The sequence below is a fragment of the Mchenga conophoros genome, linkage group LG19, assembly GCF_057382185.1.
Source record: "Mchenga conophoros isolate Kocher_MC1m ecotype Shallow Benthic linkage group LG19, M_conophoros_male_GT1.1, whole genome shotgun sequence".
NCBI lineage: Eukaryota > Metazoa > Chordata > Actinopteri > Cichliformes > Cichlidae > Mchenga > Mchenga conophoros.
In genome coordinates, this window is record NC_140544.1 from 19,056,769 (window position 1) to 19,076,019 (window position 19,251).

General features: G+C 43.6%; 1 protein-coding gene across 4 annotated transcripts; it reads left to right on the plus strand.

The window, feature by feature from the left end:
* LOC146552067 (BRD4-interacting chromatin-remodeling complex-associated protein) lies at nt 1-19,210 on the plus strand. Of its 4 annotated transcripts, XM_085256680.1 has the most exons (15): nt 1-1,975; nt 2,954-3,139; nt 6,696-6,741; nt 6,874-6,916; nt 7,131-7,196; nt 7,397-8,941; nt 9,305-9,538; nt 10,740-11,120; nt 11,232-11,385; nt 11,556-11,698; nt 12,093-12,154; nt 13,819-13,967; nt 14,112-14,206; nt 14,365-14,467; nt 15,117-19,210. In XM_085256680.1, exons 3-15 carry the CDS (start codon nt 6,701-6,703, stop codon nt 15,809-15,811), a joined length of 3,711 nt encoding a protein of 1,236 aa, XP_085112806.1. In that variant the 5' UTR covers nt 1-1,975; nt 2,954-3,139; nt 6,696-6,700; the 3' UTR covers nt 15,812-19,210. The 4 variants fall into 4 exon arrangements, with proteins under 4 accessions (XP_085112806.1, XP_085112803.1, XP_085112805.1 ...); XM_085256677.1 differs by having other exon boundaries at nt 10,740-11,385; XM_085256678.1 differs by lacking the exon at nt 1-1,975 and adding an exon at nt 2,291-2,515 and having other exon boundaries at nt 10,740-11,385.
* The last annotated feature ends 41 nt before the right edge of the window (nt 19,211-19,251 follow it).

Consider the following 19,251-nt stretch of genomic DNA (forward strand, 5'->3'; position numbering starts at 1 on the left):
TTTTATCTCTGTTGTATTTCCTTTAGTGGAATTTTTTGTTTTCTTACTAGTTTTATGTGTCTTTCATCTACATTCCCTCTTGAACAGCATGTCAGCTGTAGAAAAGTGCTAATAGTGATTGACTTTAAAGTACTCGTGAAGTTTTCCCCTTTTTGCCGCTGCTTTTCTGTTTACATTATTCTTTTTTGTAATTGCGTTCTTTTACTGCCTTGTTCCTCATTTTCTGCACTATTTATTCTGCCCCTCTCCCTTCTGCTATCAATTTGTCAAATGTAGAAACGTGCTGCTGAGAATGATAATTTGCCTTTCAGTCCTGCACGTTGTGAGGCTTCCAGTTTTGGCTCAACAATACAAAAGCAAATAAGCTTAACAAAGCAAATAAGCTCTGTGTTTAAAAAAGGGGGTTTCAAAAAGTACGGACTGATTTACATGATTTTTTTTTCTTTGTTATTATTATTAGAGGTGAGACTTGGCCCAACTAGATGCAGGGACTGAATTAATGAATAGCTTGGAGTTATTTTTCAGCCTTAATAGAGCCTCCATCTCACATTATCCAGCATCCTCTTCAGTCACACCAACCCTCTCCATGTCCTCCTCCACTACATCTGTGAATCTTCTCTGTGGTCTTCTGCTTTTTCTCCTGCCTGACATCCACCTTCAACATCCTATGTCCAGTATTGTCTGTCTAACTTTGTCTCCTACTTCTCAGCCTGAGCTGTCCGTCTGATGTACTCATTTCTAATCTTGCCCATTCTGTTCACTCCAAATGAAAATTTTAAGCACCTTCACCTCTGCCCTCTTATCTTTTTTGTCAGCACCGTCTACAAGCTATACATCACAGCAGGTATCGCTACCATCTCGTAGACTTAAGTTAAACAGACTCTTGCTGCACTCTGTAATTAGCTCCTTAATGACTCGGTCCAGTGGTAAACAGTTTGGTATCCTTTCAGAATAAATGGGGATACGGTTTCGAAGAAAAAGCTTCCTTCTTCACTGATATTTTTTCCCCTTACACTCATTCTCCTTTGGCAGTTTAGTGCATAACTTTTGAAAACTGTGACTAATTATGTTAGTTTGCTTTGGAGTTATCCCTCATTTCACAGACAAATAACTCTTTGTGTATGTGTGTGTTTTTCCATGGATCATACTTAAGCAGACTTCTTTTTTTTCTTTCTTATTTCTGGTTATATGTGGCCTACATTCAATCTTTTTCCACCTTCTTTAATTTCCTTTCTCTTTTTTCCCCTAATTTTTTCCACTTTCTCCTCTCTTGATCTCTTGAACAGTGCGTGATTAAGCAACCCTCTTTGCAGCAGAAATAGTTTTAAAAAACGAAAAACTATTTCCTCAGTCATTTTATTTATAAGCATTATTTGCTAATGTTTTCTCATCTTCTGTTAGCACTTGTTGTACTTTCTTCTTCCTTAACACCATAAAGTCCTACACGAATGCAGCTTGCTTTACTTTCCCGTAGTTATGTCTTCCTCCTTTAGGTAGCACATGGCATGTCCAAACATTGATTTTCTTTTTCTTTACAATTGTGACCTACAAATGTATTACAAATATCAGAAGCGAGTGACTAAAAGATGCATATAATGCAAGAAAAGCCTCAGTAATCGGGATGAGGGAGCTCCGCGGTGAAGCGCAGACACATCTGAAGCGTCTGCCGCCTGGCGGAGCGCACAGCGCGGTCAGCCTCCTCCCGCAGTCGCGCCGCTGAATCTGGATACTTGTCTCCTCTCAGCTGTATTTTCCTCCTCTCCACCTTTGTGCTGTGATCGGCTCTCCCAGTCTGTTTCTCACACCCACCCCGGTACCCCCCATCCGCACCCCTCCTCCTTCCCACCTCCATCCCACCCTACCCTACCCCATCCACCGCCACCCCCTCTCCTCCTTTTAGCATCTGAAAAGACCACTGAGTGAGAATCGATGGCGCAGAGGCCCGCTTGACAGGACAATAAACCACAAAGAAGGGGTGAGTTTTTTTCCCTCTCTTGGTTGTTTTTTTTGAATTGCGGAATTAACTCTAATGGCACAACCATAAGGGGATCGCTCGAGGCTGGCTGCGCGGAGATGATATTTTAACACACGGCATCTTTTGTTACCGCGATATGATTTACAGCAGGCGTCAGCTGCCGTGGTCCCACTCAGGGGGTGGGGGGGAGAGAGGAAAAATTATATATATATTTTTCTAAAAATAAATTAAAAAAATATATACCGTAAGGGGAAACCAGCGGCTCTGCATCCAGCATCGTTTGGGACATTAATTTCACATGAACACACATTCACCTTACGTAACCTATAAATGCATCACAGAATCCAAGAGAATAGCATGGCACTTGCCGCTGCAGCTTTAGATGAGTGTCGTTTGCCTGGATTTCATTGGGCGATGCGGTACCTTGAGGGTGTTAATGCGGTTGTCTCTTGTTGTAAACAAAAATATGTCAGCGGAATCGGAGAGGGAGGCTTGTCTTGTCTTTTTGAGGGACCTCCCCGGGAAATTGAGCGCAAGGCAGTGAGTAATGTTATAATTGGCTTGCTCTGCGCCGAGCTTTTCCACATTGCTTCCCTTTTCAGCCATGAGGAGAGGACAAGTCACATCCAAGGCGCAGGGGGAGCCGTCTATTTACAGCTGAGGCGCTCAGATCTGCCTCTCACGTCTGTGAGCGCCACAACAATAGCTTCCATTTTCCTCATCAGCCTCGGGCATAATCGATAGTAAAATATATATGTGTGTATTACACTATTGTTAGTGCAGATTTGGTCCAGTCTCCCAGGTGTCTGCTACAAAAATCACACCAGCACTGCCCACAGCTGAGAAGAAACTGATGAATCATATATTGATCTTATGTCTCAGCGTTCAGATGAGAATGTGTTTTGGCTGCTGATAACCTCAAGTGACCTGACAGCATGTGGTGGTCTGTTTGTGCCCCCCTCCCCTCCTTGCGTACAGCATCTTCACCGGCTACCCGCACCGTGAGACGCAGCGATGCCCCAGCAGAGGGAGGTCTCGTCTCCGTCCCGCCGCCTCGGCCTGGCATCCACCCGCCTCCAGACACTGATGCCCGACCACGACTTCCCATGAGGCCACCACCAGAACTCAGCTCGACCGCTCTGTATGGGGCCTCTCACATATGAAGTAGGTTCCTCTTACAGTGGGGCAAAAAAGTATTTAGTCCGCCACTGATTGTGCAAGTTCCCCCACCTAAAATGATGACAGAGGTCAGTAATTTGCACCAGAGGTACACTTCAACTATGAGAGACAGAATGTGAAAAAAAAATCCATGAATCCACATGGTAGGATTTGTAAAGAATTTATTCGTAAATTAGGGTGGAAAATAAGTATTTGGTCAATAACAAAAATACAACTCAATACTTTGTAACATAACCTTTGTTGGCAATAACAGAGGTCAAACGTATAGGTCTTTACCAGGTTTGCACACACAGTAGCTGGTATTTTGGCCCATTCCTCCATGCAGATCTTCTCGAGAGCAGTGATGTTTTGGGGCCGTCGCCGAGCAACACGGACTTTCAACTCCCGCCACAGATTTTCTATGGGGTTGAGGTCTGGAGACTGGCTAGGCCACTCCAGGACTTTCAAATGCTTCTTACGGAGCCTCTCCTTTGTTGCCCGGGCGGTGTGTTTTGGATCATTGTCATGTTGGAAGACCCAGCCTCGTTTCATCTTCAAAGTTCTCACTGATGGAAGGAGGTTTTGGCTCAAAATCTCACGATACATGGCCCCATTCATTCTGTCCTTAACATGGATCAGTCGTCCTGTCCCCTTGGCAGAAAAACAGCCCCATAGCATGATGTTTCCACCCCCATGCTTCACAGTAGGTATGGTGTTCTTGGGATGCAACTCAGTATTCTTCTTCCTCCAAACACGATGAGTTGGGTTTATACCAAAAAGTTCTACTTTGGTTTCATCTGACCTCATGACATTCTCCCAATCCTCTGCTGTATCATCCATGTGCTCTCTGGCAAACTTCAGACGGGCCTGGACATGCACTGGCTTCAGCAGCGGAACACGTCTGGCACTGCGGGATTTGATTCCCTGCCGTTGTAGTGTGTTACTGATGGTGACCTTTGTTACTTTGGTCCCAGCTCTCTGCAGGTCATTCACCAGGTCCCCCTGTGTGGTTCTGGGATCTTTGCTCACCGTTCTCATGATCATTTTGACCCCACGGGATGAGATCTTGCGTGGAGCCCCAGATCGAGGGAGATTATCAGTGGTCTTGTATGTCTTCCATTTTCTGATGATTGCTCCCACAGTTGATTTTTTCACACCAAGCTGCTTGCCTATTGTAGATTCACTCTTCCCAGTCTGGTGCAGGTCTACAATACTTTTCCTGGTGTCCTTCGAAAGCTCTTTGGTCTTGGCCATGGCGGAGTTTGGAGTCTGACTGTTTGAGGCTGTGGACAGGTGTCTTTTATACAGATGATGAGTTCAAACAGGTGCCATTCATACAGGTAACGAGTGGGGGACAGAAAAGCTTCTTACAGAAGACGTTACAGGTCTGTGAGAGCCAGAGATTTTCCTTGTTTGAGGTGACCAAATACTTATTTTCCACCCTGATTTACGAATAAATTCTTTACAAATCCTACCATGTGGATTCATGGATTTTTTTTTCACATTCTGTCTCTCACAGTTGGAGTGTACCTCTGGTGCAAATTACTGACCTCTGTCATCATTTTAGGTGGGGGAACTTGCACAATCGGTGGCTGACTAAATACTTTTTTGCCCCACTGTATATATGGTATATGGGTGAGATACATCCAGTGCTCATGTTTTACATCAGGACTATAAAATGGCCCAATAATTCTCGTTTTGAGATCAAGATAGATTTCTGGATTCAGTTTTTTCACGTTTCCCTGTGAAACATGTGACACTTTTACTCCTTCAAATTTATAAAAAGAAATATTTGTTAATTGAACTAATAGCCACGAACATTACTTTATATTTTCTGATTATTGTGTGAGCTCTTGCATTGCAATATTGAAAAAGGCACACACACAAAACACCGTTTACATTTATAAAGAGTTATTAAATTATTATTTTTTAAGTGGTGTTGAGCAGTAGTTCTTCAGGCTTTCTGAAGGTCTTTGGATAGCAGCCTGTCACAAAAACCAGATGTCATTTGTTTCTTTATTTGAATCTATAAAAAATAAAATCAAGGATAACACAAATTGACAGGCATAAAACTGAAAACCTGGCAAACCTCAGCATGCTGTGCAGAGTGTTCTTAAAAAAAATTGGAGGAAACTGAACAAGTGGAGGAAAAAGGAAGAAATGGCAGACCTAAAAGACAATCTACAGCACACAAACAGTCCATGAAGTTGCTTAAGAGTAGGAACAATTTTAGCAAATACCTGATTTAGGACCTGAGAGATGCATCCCTTCAGTTGATCCATCTATTGTTCACTGAAACCTTACCAGAAATGGTCTCAGAGAAAGGGAAACAGGGATGTAATACTGAATAATGCCAAATTACACAGGAATTGGAGTAAAAAACAAAAATGTACAGAGGAAATCAGGACAGAGATACATCTTTAAAACAGTGTGGAGGCTCTCCATGGTTTGGGGCTGCCTTTCAGCCAGTGGTGTTGGAGATCTTGTCAAAATTTTAAATGCAGAAAAGCACCATCAGTTTCCAGCTTCTGGAAACACAAACACACACTGACAATCCAGCAGAAGCATATCTGGATAGGAAAAAAAAACACAGCGATGGACTGACTTCCCTAGAGCCCAGATACTGAAGCAGTGTGGGACAGAGAATGGGACAAAAGGGAACCGACATCCAAAGAAGATCTCTGAATGTCCTGCAAGAAGCCCCGAGGACTATTTCTGAAGACTGCTTAGAGAAAGCTTGCCTCAGAGTATTGAAAGATAAAGGTGATTATACTAAATAGTGACATATTTCCACATTTCAATAATTCACTGCACCTAATTCGAATTTTCCTCTTAAAATATGAAGAAATGAGGGGTGGCTTGAGACTTTCGCACAGTATGGAGAACAATACCGAAGCAAGCGTTAACAAAATGATTTAAAATATCTTTAAATTCAGATAAATAATGCACATGGGAATATGAAGCAACTTTACTTGGTTGGGTTTGCAAACTGAGAGCAGGAATATTGTTTGTAGTAGAGAGGTTCTTAGAAGTTTAGTTTACAAAGAGCAGAAGCTTAAATTCGCAAAAGAAAATGTTTTTACCAGAGGAGAAGCCAATGTTCAAGTCCTGGGTAAAACCTATTAGGCAGATTGTTGAACAAGCTAATCTCTGGTTCTGCAGGAAGACGCAAAACCAGGAATTGCCATGGTCTGAACTATGTGTAACAAAGCCAAGTTTTTTTGGCATATTTTATAGATTGTAAGAGTGTGTGGCCTCATTTCATTTCTACAGTTTTTGATTTTGTCATTAATTTGTTAATTATAATTTTTCCAGGCTAAAAAAAAGTAGAATGATGATTAAAATAAGTGTGGGTGATGGACAAATAAACTAATTACTGTTTTACTGTCCCCGTATCCAGTCACCGGCTCCATCTACTGAGTCAGTTTCAGCAAATGTTGTCCACCCAAACTATCTCTCGTTCAAAAGCAGATTTAGCCACTTAACCGGCTGGGCTGTCCTTAAAACCAAGCAGCTTGCATCAAGTTTCAAAATGTTCACTGTTTCCTCCTCTTCCTTTCAGTTGACATGGAGGATGAAGATGGGACTTGTCTACTTGATGTTTTGTGGTGAGTTTCTGATCTGTAATCGTACAGCAGGTAAAAAACAACAACAAAAAAACAGTCTCAAAGATATTTAAAGTACATAGATTATAATAAATTAAGGTTATTAACTGATTTTTTTGTTCTTTGCCTTTGTAGTGACCCCCAAGCCCTGAACGACTTCCTTCATGGGACCAATGAGGTAACAAATACTTAAATAAAGGGACTCAAATGGGGGAAAAAAATCAATAGTGCTAATGATGGATTTGAGTTGGAAATATTTCTGGGCACATGGTACTGAGAGATGTCTGGAGGAGCGCAGAGAGTGTGAAAGGGACTCGTTATGTAGTACTGCGTGAATTTCTCAGCACGTTTGCGTGAGCCCGACTTAAAATTGGCAGATTTTATTCCACCAGCTGCAGACTGAAGACCTGCTCATTAACTCCTCCTCTGGGGAGCCCTCCCTCTTCACAGATGCCCCGGTGAGTGTCTGGATCCACAGCCAGTAGCGTCACAACAAACAGCATTTTCCCTCAGGAGAATTATGTTTTTCTCCCCTTCTGTGCTTGAAAAAGCTTCCTGTTAACTTGTGCTAATCACACAGTTCTCCCCTATTTTCACTCAGCTTCTTCTCTCTGTTGTCTGCACCTTTCTGTTTACCTCCCACTGCTTCTTCCCCCAGAGTCCTGTCTCTCTGCTGGGAGATGGCAGGGACTCCCCAGACACGCCTCCGCCTGGATGTGTGGATCTGTCCTTCTTGGAAGAGGCCCTCCTGTCATCTCCAGAGGGTGGAGAAGACCCACAGGTGGTGCAGGGTGAGCCACCTGTGGAGGCAGCTTGTGAGGCAGAGAAGAGAGAAGTGGAGGAAGAGGAGGAGGCGGAGGTGGCATGTGATATCCTCCAGCAGAGCCTACAGGAGGCTGAGATCACTGAGCAGACCATGGCTCTGGAAGCAGGTCTGGCACAATCAGGGGACAGCCTGTCCCTGTACTCACCGGCCCCTCTCCTTTCTCCACCCACCGCTCCATTCATTCCTAAATCTGTGACCTTGCCCGTGACCACGGCATTGCCCAGAGACACCCAGGCAGCAGTGGAGCCTCCCCAGCCCTCCCTACTGGCTGTCGGGCCTGGATGTCCTTCTTTAAAGCCTGCCGCCCCTCCTCAGCTGATGGGGCTACTACCTGGAAATGTATTTCCTGCTCCTTCTCCAGAGACCTCCTTTTCTCTAAGTCCTGCCCAGGGCTCAAGTATGATCATCCACAAGGCTGTGCCGAGCGTTGCCAGTCGACCTCTTATAACTCCAACCCTGAGAGCAGCAGCAGCAGCAGCAGCACCGAGCATCGTCCTGCAGCGCGCACCTCATCCTATACAGCCCAAGTTGCCCATCAGCATTCAGCCCAGACTGGTTCAAATTAGCCCCAAGCCCTCTGGGCAGAAGCCCACTCCTGGTCTTACATTCGTCCCTGGGACTGCCTCACCAAACATTCTATTGTCTCAAGCAGCGGGCCAAAAGACTGTCGCTCCGCCACCGCAGCCCACCCAGCAGCTCCCCAAACCAGTCAGCCTGCAGCTGGTCAATCAGGGTGGCTCCTTTGTGCTGCAGCCTCAGGGACTATTCCAAGGCCAAAACCAGTTCCTTCTTCCGGGCCAGTCTCCTGTTACAATCTCCCAGTCTGTCAGTGCAGCACGACCGCTGCTGACACCCAGTCACCAAGGCTCATCGGTTCACAGCATGACCCCCTCCACTGGGCAGCTTGTAGATGGCTCTCAGATCTTAACTGTGCCCCAAAGACAGCTGAATTTCAGCCCTGTGTTCACCACCGCAGCTGGGCAGCTAGCGCTCCGCCAGGCCACTGTGCTTTCAGGACCTTTGCAGCTACAGTCAGCACCTGCTACTGTCTTCCAGATGCCAGCACAGCTGGCTGGAACCTATGCTCCAGGAGGGCAGGGGCAACGTGCCACCCTGGTCCACAGTCCTGCTCTTGGAAACCACATTACCTTGATCAACAGTTCAGGGGTGCTTCCCCCAGATCTTACTTCTATCTCAATTGTTAATGGCCCCTCAATGGTTCAGGGGATGCCTTTTGCTGCCCAGGGCCCAGCTCCTCCGAGAGGAGTGACAGAAGGACAGCTAAACCTCCAGCAGGCCTCGGTGGTCCTGTTGCCAGAGAGAACTATTCAAGAAGAGAGGACCAGCTCTGAGGAGACTTTTCACCAGCTACAACAGGTGAGCTGTAACTGGAGTGTAGAGGCACATGATCTGCATGAAGGAGCTTTTGGTGTAGATACTTACAAAGTAAAACTGAGTAGCTGCTTTAACATAAAGTAACAACTTTGAACTGTCTGATTTCTTACTGTAGTAACACACGAGATTCCTCAAAATGCCTAAAATCCCATTTTGCCCACAGAGATTCAGAAAATATTCCCTCCATAAACACACCAAGTCTACACGGCTACATTTACTTTTTTTTATCTGTTCCTGAACTTAATTACCACACAATAATAATATAACTTTGATATAAAGACTTGATGGTCATTGTGCTCAATTACACAACCCAGTTTTATCTGACTCTAACGTCTCCTTCTGCAGCCCTATGGACACACTCTCCAGCACGTCTCTGTACAGCCCACCACTTCTGCAGGGCTGCAGTCCTCCTCTCCCCCTGTGGTTACAGTCCTACAGCCACCTCCCGAAGCACCTCTGGCCCCCGACCCTGCAGAGATGCCCAAACTCTTGTTGCCCCCATCAGATATGACCCAAGTGGTAGAGGAGGTGACCCACTCGATGAGTCAGAACCAGGCCTTTATGCAACATCTGCAACAGGTCAGAGCTCGAGCAACCCCCTGCGAATTTTACATTTACATGACAGCAAGAAAGTGCCGATTCTCATCAGTGAAGTGGATGTAAAAATATAAGCAACAGGCAGCTAAACGGTAGAATGTAATTTAAGGTCTAACTTTACAGTACAGAAACTTTACAGAAAAGGACAAAATGATGGTGTATTAAAAAAGGAGTTTCACTGATAGAAACAATTTATGTTATAATAACACGCCCTGGGTGCAAGTATGTGATTATGTTTCAAATAGCTGCTGCTATTTGATAGACTTGCCTCTGTTTCCTGTGGAAGCAGGCTCACCAAAAACAAGGATTTGCGTGAAGTTTAAGGCTCAGGCAAACTGGAAGAACTTAGATAGGCGATACAGAGAGAAGTAAATGGATTGATTCCTATATAGCGCTTTTCTACTCTCCCGGAGTCCTCAAAGCGCTGTGTACAATGTGCCACATTCACCCAATCACACCCATTCTCCCAAGCACCGACTCTAAACTGAGTGCTTTTCTAACAACATTCACACACTGATGGATGCATCGGTGAGCAACTTGGGTATCTTGCCCAAGGATACTTGGCATGCAGACTGGAGGAGCCGGGGATCGAATCACCAACCTTCGGATCAGTAGGTGACCTGCTCTACATCCTGAGCTACAGCCACCCCCAAGAAGTTAGACGACCTTTTTAAAGATGTGCAAAGTCAAATGTTAGATTTTTGAGTTTGCTGCTTTAAGGAGGGACTAGACCCCCTAAGTCACCCCTCTTTTCTAGCATAATTGTGGCCATAAACACTATAGGATTCAAATTACAAAAAGAACTCGCAATATAGCATGCTTGTTGTTTGTTACGTTCACTGGTGATGCAGAGGAAGAACTATAAAGAACTGTAAATATTCATACCTTAGAGAACTTGGAGTCTTCAACTCTTCGGCCTGCAGCTCAGTCTCCTGGCGTTTTCTCAGTGCCACCATCTCCTAAACAGACATCACATCAGGTCTCTTTACCATCTTGTAAACTTTCCCTTTCGATCTTGCCAAAAGTGAAGTTAAATAAATGAAAATAAAATGTGTGCAGAGCTTCTGGTATAGATCTGTAATGTCAAGTTGCCTTAAAACAATAGAGGCAATAAAGATGCAGTGGTGAAGATAATATAAAACGATCTAATTTGTCTGGTTTTTTCTGATTCTTTCTACCACAGCAAGCACTTAGTCCCCCGATCACTTCTGAATTGTTGGTTGGAGCGCTGCCGGTGGTGCCAATGGAGTCGCTCGCCTCACCAGTCACCAGTGACAGAGAGTCCCAACCTCAGACCCATGCAGTCTCCGGTCAGGACACCTGCACAGTGATGTCAGACCAGTGTGCTGAGGTTTCTCCGCTTCACTCGGACCCTGAGAACACGCCACTGATCTGCTCCCCCTCTCAGATTCAGGACACTGGAAGACCAGCAGCAAGAACTTTTTCCCCTCCAACCGGCCCTCAGATTGCTCTGCCAGGACCTGAGAATTCAGTCCCCCAGACTACAGCTTCCCAGCCACACAGTGAACCCCTGGTTCAGTACGAAGTCCCTCATCAGCTACAGGTATCGCAGGCCTTGTTTGCCCACAACCAGTTGCAGATCCAGTCATCTGTTTCCAAGCCTCTGCCCCAGGCTCAGGCCTCAGTTTCACAGCCCCAACTATCTGTTTCGCAGCCTCAGCCTTCAAACCATACTTCAATCCACAGCAGTCAATCCCCTCTGCCTGTCAGTGTCTCGGTGCCTCAGCAGCAGCCTAATCCCACAGCTGCATCTGCAGTTCTCTCCAAAGCAGGAGACGACTCTGCTGTCCAACAGCACACACAAAACAGTGAGTTATCTGCTAGTTGATAAATAATATGATTCTTAATTAGCTTTTTTTTTTATTTTTTTATTGCCCCCACTATTGCTATCGCTTTTATTATCTTTCATTTCCAGTTAATTCATTATTATGATTGCTGCCACCGTTTCTGTCATCCTTGTAATTCTGTCCTCTATCAGAGCCAACAGCTGCCTTGGCCGTGGAGAGTAAGGCATTTACTCTCGATGTCCATCCACCCTCTCCTGCAGCCCAGGGGGTCCAGGGGCCCCCTGCTCCCATGGAGTGCGCTCCCATCCAGACAAGTCAGCAGACGAGCACCAAGGTGAGCGAAAGCTAATATCCAATTACTTGAAGTCTGATTTATTATTTAATTTAAAAAAAAAATGTAATTGTTATTATCAATTAATATTATAATTATTTTGTCAGTGTATTAATTTCTTGGTATGTTTCTAAAACAAGTTCTGACCAGCTCCTTCATCATTTCATGATGTTCTTTCTTGTGATAATATTGTGTTTAGTAGGTTTGGTGCTATTAAAATCTGTAATCTACTCATAATTACTATACATAATTTTTCCTCTGTACTGAAATGAAAGAATAAAAGATGGCAAGCTTTGAAATTATTATTTGTTTAATACTGCAAATGTGTAACGACTGACTTCAAAATGCACCCGCGTCTGTCGTTTTTAACTCGTCCAAAATGTTGTGCGTCTGCCAGCTGGCAGGTCCTCTGGAGCTGCAGAGAGAGGAGAGGCTCACACCAGCAATGCGCAGGCACAGGTAAGAGAAACTAAGAACATTTCTGTACTGCTGAAAGTCGTCATGTAAGACGCTGTTGTGTCTTCCAGATTTTTTTCCTGGTGAATAACAGGAAACTGTCTGAAATGCAAAATGTTGAAAATATAATGCAGTGGGAAATTATTGCAGACGTATGAATGTTGTGTGTATTATGATGTATGCACTTTTGGCCATGTATCATTAGAACAGGGGTGTCCAACTCCAGGCCTCGAGGGTCTGTGTCCTGCAGGTTTTAGATCTCACCCTGTGTCAGCACACCTGAATCACATAATTAGTTCATTACCAGGCCTCTGGAGAACTTCAGGGCATACTGAGGAAGTAATTTAGCCATTTAAATCAGCTGTGTTGGATCAAGGACACATCTAAAACCTGCAGGACACCGGCCCTTGAGGCCTGGAGTTGGACACCTCTGCATTAGAATAATGATTGTACATAATTCCTTAGAAGCATTTTTTTTTCTTGTTTGTTGGACTCTTATTGTGAAAACAGAGTGCAGTAAATAGTGATTCTACAAGCATTTTCTGCTATTGACAGGAAAGATGGGAAGTTAACGCAAAGAGAAACTTCTGTCGCTTCTCTTGTTGTTGATGATGAGGTTTTGGAGTATTGGATGAGTATGCTATCTTACATTGGTACACACCAACTGAAGTGTGAGGCCTCATATTTTAAAACATTGTATAATTTGATTTAAAATCACTTTAAATTCAGTTATTGATTTATCTACTTTAAATATGAAGTGAGGAGTTTAATAAGATTACATGACAATTACGAGTTATCTACACCAGTATCTCAGCTGATGGAGGAATCCAAATGGTGTATTGATAAAAGCTGCATTCAAACTGGAGGGGGGGCGGTTGTGGGCCCAAAGCGGGTTGTCTGCTATTTGGAAGGTCCGTGTTTAAATCCCTAGCTCCACTAGTCTGCATGTTGAAGTATCCCCGGGTAAGATACTGAACCTAAAGTCGCCCCGAGTGCATCTATCAGCATCTGGTTTGAAAAAAATAGGTTTGATAAGCAGCTTTTACTTAAAAGTGAGACAGTTTACATTTTATTCTACCAGTTGTCTGTGCTACCTGTGTGTTCGCCTCAGTATAGACAACACACACCAGCAAACATCAGACTTTACTTGCATCACTGCACACACACGGCATAAACTCAATACTGCACGCTTCAGAAAGCTTGCCCAGTGGGTGAAGCGGATTCAGATTCTACATAATAACCCAAAGTCTCTCCCCTGAAGAGTTCACAGCCTGGCAGCAGCTCCCCATGTCTGCGGTGCATATATATGTGTGTGTCTTGTCAGCCCTGCACCTACTGTATAAAAAGGTAGAGGTTAATTGGCAAAATGTGCAACAGGTGTGCCAGTCACCTCACTTGGCACTGCTCCCTGAATCGCTCTGCCCCACCTTTCCTCCTGCAGCTGAGCCCCAAAACCACACAACATGAAACATAAAACATGAAGATTCCTGTAAACTGGTACTTTTCATGGCTCTTGAAGCTGATAAATGTAACAAAACAAAACAAAAAAAACAAACCCACGCTATTAGATGGTTCCACCTGTGTTTTGTGTCTTGTCCTACTTCTTTTGTGCTGTAATAAACTACTGTAGGTTTAAGTTAACGCAGAGTTTTTATTAAACCCTTCAGGTTCCAGCAGCAGCTTTGTTTGGACCATGGAGCAGTGCAGGCTCCGCTCACTGGCCCAGCCTTCTCCACACTGAAGGACGCTGTTAGACACCTGCTGCCATACCACACCTGCGCTGGTCACCTGCCCACTCAGGATGACTTCAATTTAGGTTAGCTTGATCGCTGACTGATTACTGACCTAACCATATCCTGCACATAAATGTATCTGGAAGAACAAGTGCCAAACTACTTTATAACTCAATAGGATGTAATTATTTTATCATATGAGTTATTAATGATGTTCCTCTTCACAGTGGACCAGGAGTTCGACACTGTGTCCGGTTTCCTGCTGAAACGCACCAAGGACATGGTCAACAAATACAGGCAGCTATTAGTTAGAGAAGCCCAGGTGAGACACCTCCTCTGGGGCGGTATTGCTTCAAAACCAAAACAATGTCTGGATGTTGAGTGACTCAGTTTGCTTAGTTTCAGATGTTGATTCTCTATAATCATCTTCTCAGTACTGTTTGGGTCTGTGTTTAAGGGGATTTGAACTTGTCTCCACAGCAGGAGAGTCCCTCAGCAGAGATGGTAATGCTGGAGCGTCTCTTCCTCCAGGCCGAGCGATACGCTCTAGCGGAGGACAGACGGCGAGCCCGCAGAGACCCGGGTCAGTGTCACAGCAGGATTAAAGAAGTACCACCGCCTATTATTGTTACTATTATTAAAAAGAGGTTTGCTATGTGTGGGTGGGTGTTTGCCAAAATGCAGATGCCAGTGCTGAAGTAAACCTGAACCGGCAGGGAAAAAATGAATTAGTGAAACAAACTTATTAGCACTGCTTTTAACCTGCATATTTGCTCCAGAGCAGCTCCCAGGTGTTAAGTAATTAAATGGTGTAAATGTGGAGCAGGGTGTGCTGAGAGAGACTCAGCATGATGGTGAAAAACAGTTATGTTAATTAAACATTTGGAAAAGGGGCAGGAGGTTGTTGAAAGCTGTTACGAAATCTAAGACATCAAACTATTCGTTTCATGTCTGTTTGCATGTGCTCTCTTCAGGCGCACTGCTGCATTTTAATCTGGCAGTTCTATAGCTGGATTAAAACGTTATGTTTTGGGGGTGAAGGCATAGGCAACTAAAAGCACAGCTTTGTGCATAATTAGAGAAATTTGTTTGGATAATTTTTTTATTCTCTATGATCTGATCCTTTAGACTTTTATGCCTGAAAATTCTTCATCTTCACAGCATGTCTATGTAGAATTAAACCAGACAAACTGGATAATATTGTTCAATCAGCTCCACTTTCCTTTTTCCAGAGTCCTTTATGACAGCTTTGGCTACATCAGCGTCTTCCCCTCATGCCCACTCCTCTGGCAGCCCCTCTTCTCCCCCAGCCTGGACCAGACTGTCCGACAGGCCTCCGGGACTGAAGACCTACCGCTCCAGCTCGCGGGGGGCTCTCAGACTCACCATCAAGCAGGAGTCAGGCTCTCGTAAGGTGATCCACAACTCGGCCTACGACCCGGGACTCAAAAGGGACCACACGGGGCAGCTGACCAACGGTGGCGGGACTGTGAACGAACGCCACTCTCAGGCACCCAACAGAGAACCCAAGCGTCCTGAGCATGACGAGGAGATGACCAACGGAGCTCCGCTCAGTAACACTGCTGAGCAAGTCTCACAGACAGCACCCACGTCCGTAAAAAAAGTCCCAAATCCTCTTTCTATGCCAGAGCCGCAGGATGTGCGCTTTGAGTTGCCTCCCAGAGACGTCAGCGCTCCAAAACTGAAATGTTTCAGGGTGGATGCGTCCCCTCGGGCCGAGCAGCGGTTCAGCCCGCCGCCTCCGCCTTTCCAAGAGGACAACATGCTCAGTGAACATCTACAGAGTGCCATCGACAGCATACTGGAGCTTCAGCGCCTGCAGGGCCCCTCTGCAGCCCCGACAAGGGCCACGTCAGGCCCGTCATTGGACCAGGCTGTCACCAGCATCCTGGAGGGACACCTGTGAGGTAATCTGCATAGACAGGCATCCACACAGATCCTAAAACATCGAAGTTGAAGTAAAACAAAGGAAGGTGTACAAGACTTCTTACCTGTTCCCAGAAGGGTTTCAGATTTTACAGAAAAAGCGAGGAGAAAAAAGTTAAGAGGCACTATAAGCAGATGCATACCAGACAACAGCACTATCTATAGTCCGATAGATGTTAGATACTTCATTTTGATGTACGTTTGTGGAAAAAAAAATCTATTTGAATAGGAGCTATATTGTTTCAGTGGTAGTTGAGTCATTCAGAGGTTTACGACACTGGTGTAACCTTCATCAGCATATAGTATATAAGTAATAGTGAGGCAAACGAAAACGTGGAGTAGACTGAGATTATTCAATAGTTTTTTATAAGATTTCTTTCGAAAATGTGAAGTTTTCTTTTGCATAGTGCCAAGCTTCCAGGGTATTTATTTTGATAATCTGTGCCAATTGTGTTTTGCGCAGCGAAGATGTGCGTGCGTGTTTTCCTTTGGATTGGTTTGCGTGGATCAGATAAGTGCGTGTGTGTTTGTGAGAGTGAGAGAGAAGACATTGCATCCTGCTATGGGACAGTACAAAAAAAAAAAAAAACTACAAAAAAATATATACAATTCCCGCAGGCTCCATCATCTTGGCTTAATGAATGAAACTCCAAAGAATTTGTGCTACATCCTGAATACACCAGCAAACGTCCGTGTTGTGTCTCTTCCCACAAACTGGAGTGCGTCCTTGTTATAGCAGAAATAACCCGAGGGAGGTTAAAATACATATTAGGCAGTCATGCTTTCTTATTTTTCATTTTTTTGGACCCTTGCTGTCACTTGTGCTAGAGTCTTAACTGTGAAAAATCTCTAGTTTTCTGTGCGTTTTCAGAAACGATAATGGTTTCCCATACTGTATGTATTAACATGCAAGCAATAATAAGTTGGGGTTGTTGGGAGCAGTGGTGGTGCAGTGAAGAGGAGGAGATGACAGATCTTTGCCCGTTTTGCTTATCGGTGTCATTGGATGAGAACGAAGATTATTTATCATTGACTAAGATGCTTATGCCATTATCAAAGCCCGTGTAGTTTAGAAATTGTGTTTCTAACATGTTTTAAGGGCTTTGAGGGTACTTAACTGCAAACGTGACCATGAAAATGTCCATTTTAGGGGGAAAAAACCCACCAAAACAGACAAACTGTACAGATATTGAGCCTCTCTGCATCGTCAAACAGCCTTTGACCAAAAACTAGAGGAACCATCCGCTTCTCATCTCTTTAGAGTTCTTTGTTTCTAGCCCGCTGTCCTAAAGCTGGAGCTTTATTTTACCGCAGCCGTTGTGGAGCAATATATGATTTTTGCGACATCTTATGTTAATGTGACAATCTTATTGGTCTGTGTGAAGGTGTGAATTCTGGTCATTTTGGGGTCATTTGTAACAGCTGTACGACTCTCTCCCTTGTGAAACGCGTGCAAGATGTTCCTTGTGGATTTTTGCCTAGAAGGTCGAAACGTACAAGCGGCAAATAGTCTCCTTTTGTGATATTACCTGAAAATTTGTTTTAAAATTTTGCTTTTGCAAACCCGTAAGGGATCAAGGTTTGACTTGCAAATTGGAATTGTTGAGAAAATGCCTTATTTTAATTTCAGTGTACCTGAATTGGAGAAAAAGCTTATTAATGTGGTGTTTTTGAATACTTTTGAATAACATCTGGTGTTCTGAAAGTGAAAATAACTTGTCCCTTCAAAGAAAAAAAAAAAAAAAAAAAAAAAAAAAGATCCAGAGATTTGGGGCTAAATCTGAAACTCATTTCTTGAAATGTATTGTTTGTTTTTTTTTTTTTTTGTTTTTTTTTTATATCTGTAAAAAAATTGTCTTTTGTCGCAGTGAACAAAAGGAGTTAAATATGCAGTAATTTAGTGTTGAAACTCTGCGGGATTACAAGTGGACACACACAAGAGGATTCACTAAGGACTCTAAACTTTTAAAGTTTCCTGCAAAAGGTTAGAAGTGAAACCATGTATATGCTTGCCAACATAGACTGTATATAAAGGACGGACATGGGCAATTTGACACATGCACTGTTTGTGAAGCCTTATTTTCTTAAGCCTCTAGCTCAGTGTTTTTGTTTTGTTATTTTTAACCCAGGTACCACAACATGGGACAGATCTCACTGTGAAATATAAGATAGGGACTGATTTGGCACCCTATGATTGCTAATTGGGATGATTACCTAAAGTTAAGCCCATAAATTCATCAGGAAAGTGTTTACTGGAGGCAGAAATCAAGGAGGCTGAGGACCATTTTCTAAGTCAAGGGGAGAAAAAAAAAAAAAAAGTCAAAATTTCAGATTATTGTGTCTTTTGACACTGAAGGTAGGATAACCTCAAATTTTCAGTGGCAGAAAGAAGCTTCTACACTTTTCCAATTGACTTCTGTACAAGCAGACCTTTTTCACAAGCACAAGAGTCGCCCCCTGCAGGCCACTGAAAAAAAAAAATGAAAATGCAGGTTTAAGGTGCTTCTGCAGTGAGCCTGAAACTACAGCCTTCTTTTATATACAGTCTATGTATGCTAACCTAGCATGAGGCCTGTCCATAGCAGAAACAGCTAGCCTGGTTATGTCCAAAGGTAAATGCCTACCAGTGCTGCTAAAGCCAAGTTAGCGGTCACCTTTCAAAGTAGTTCCCAAAATTCATTAAATAGAATACCCCCCAATTAAAAGCAAAGGCTTTCTAATAACTTAAACTGAATCTTCAGGTGTGTTTCCACCCTCAGAGGTTTTCACTGTAATGCAGTAAAGATGTCAGAGTGTTTTTCATAACACAGGATTGCACTCTTTATCACCGCTAGACTTCTTCAAAGGGTAATTCCACCAAAATTTACTTCAAGAAAAAAAAAAAAAAAGAAATAATTCCCCAAAGTCAGTCCATGTTAATAAATCAAGGGCACCCAAGAAATGAAAAGTCAACTTTGATGGAAACCCCTTGGATGAAGCAGCATCATGTGCCATTGTTATTGTTGCAGTGTCAAACACTGACCTTTAGAAATATGCTTAGTTTGTCAGCGTCTTAGGATAAAGGGATTCTGCATGTTGAGCCATTTTATTTATTTGTAAATGTGTTTTATTTAATTTTCCTGACTGAACTGTGAAACCAGGGGAGCTCATAACTAATTCAACTTCAGATACAAAACATTTGACTGACAGATTGTTTCTGATGCCAAAATCAAGAGGCCTTAATTCAGCAAAACTAGATTGTAGAAAAAGAAAATCCACTTAAAGACTCCTTTGACCTGAAAGTCACGAGTGATTCATATATGAAATGTTAAGAAAACCACTTTTGTACTCATTTTTACAGACTATTTATTAAACTGTGATTTTGTAAGAAATAAACAAATGAATGTGGCTGTGTCTTGTTTCGGGGGGGTGGGGAGTGGA

Bases quoted from the DNA above. Each gene is read 5' to 3' on its own strand.
- LOC146552067 (XM_085256677.1), top strand. From the start codon at position 6,701: ATGGAGGATGAAGATGGGACTTGTCTACTTGATGTTTTGTG. The intron at 14,207-14,364 runs GTGAGACACCTC...TTGTCTCCACAG, and splicing joins TATTAGTTAGAGAAGCCCAG to CAGGAGAGTCCCTCAGCAGA. The intron at 14,468-15,116 runs GTCAGTGTCACA...TCCTTTTTCCAG, and splicing joins GCGAGCCCGCAGAGACCCGG to AGTCCTTTATGACAGCTTTG.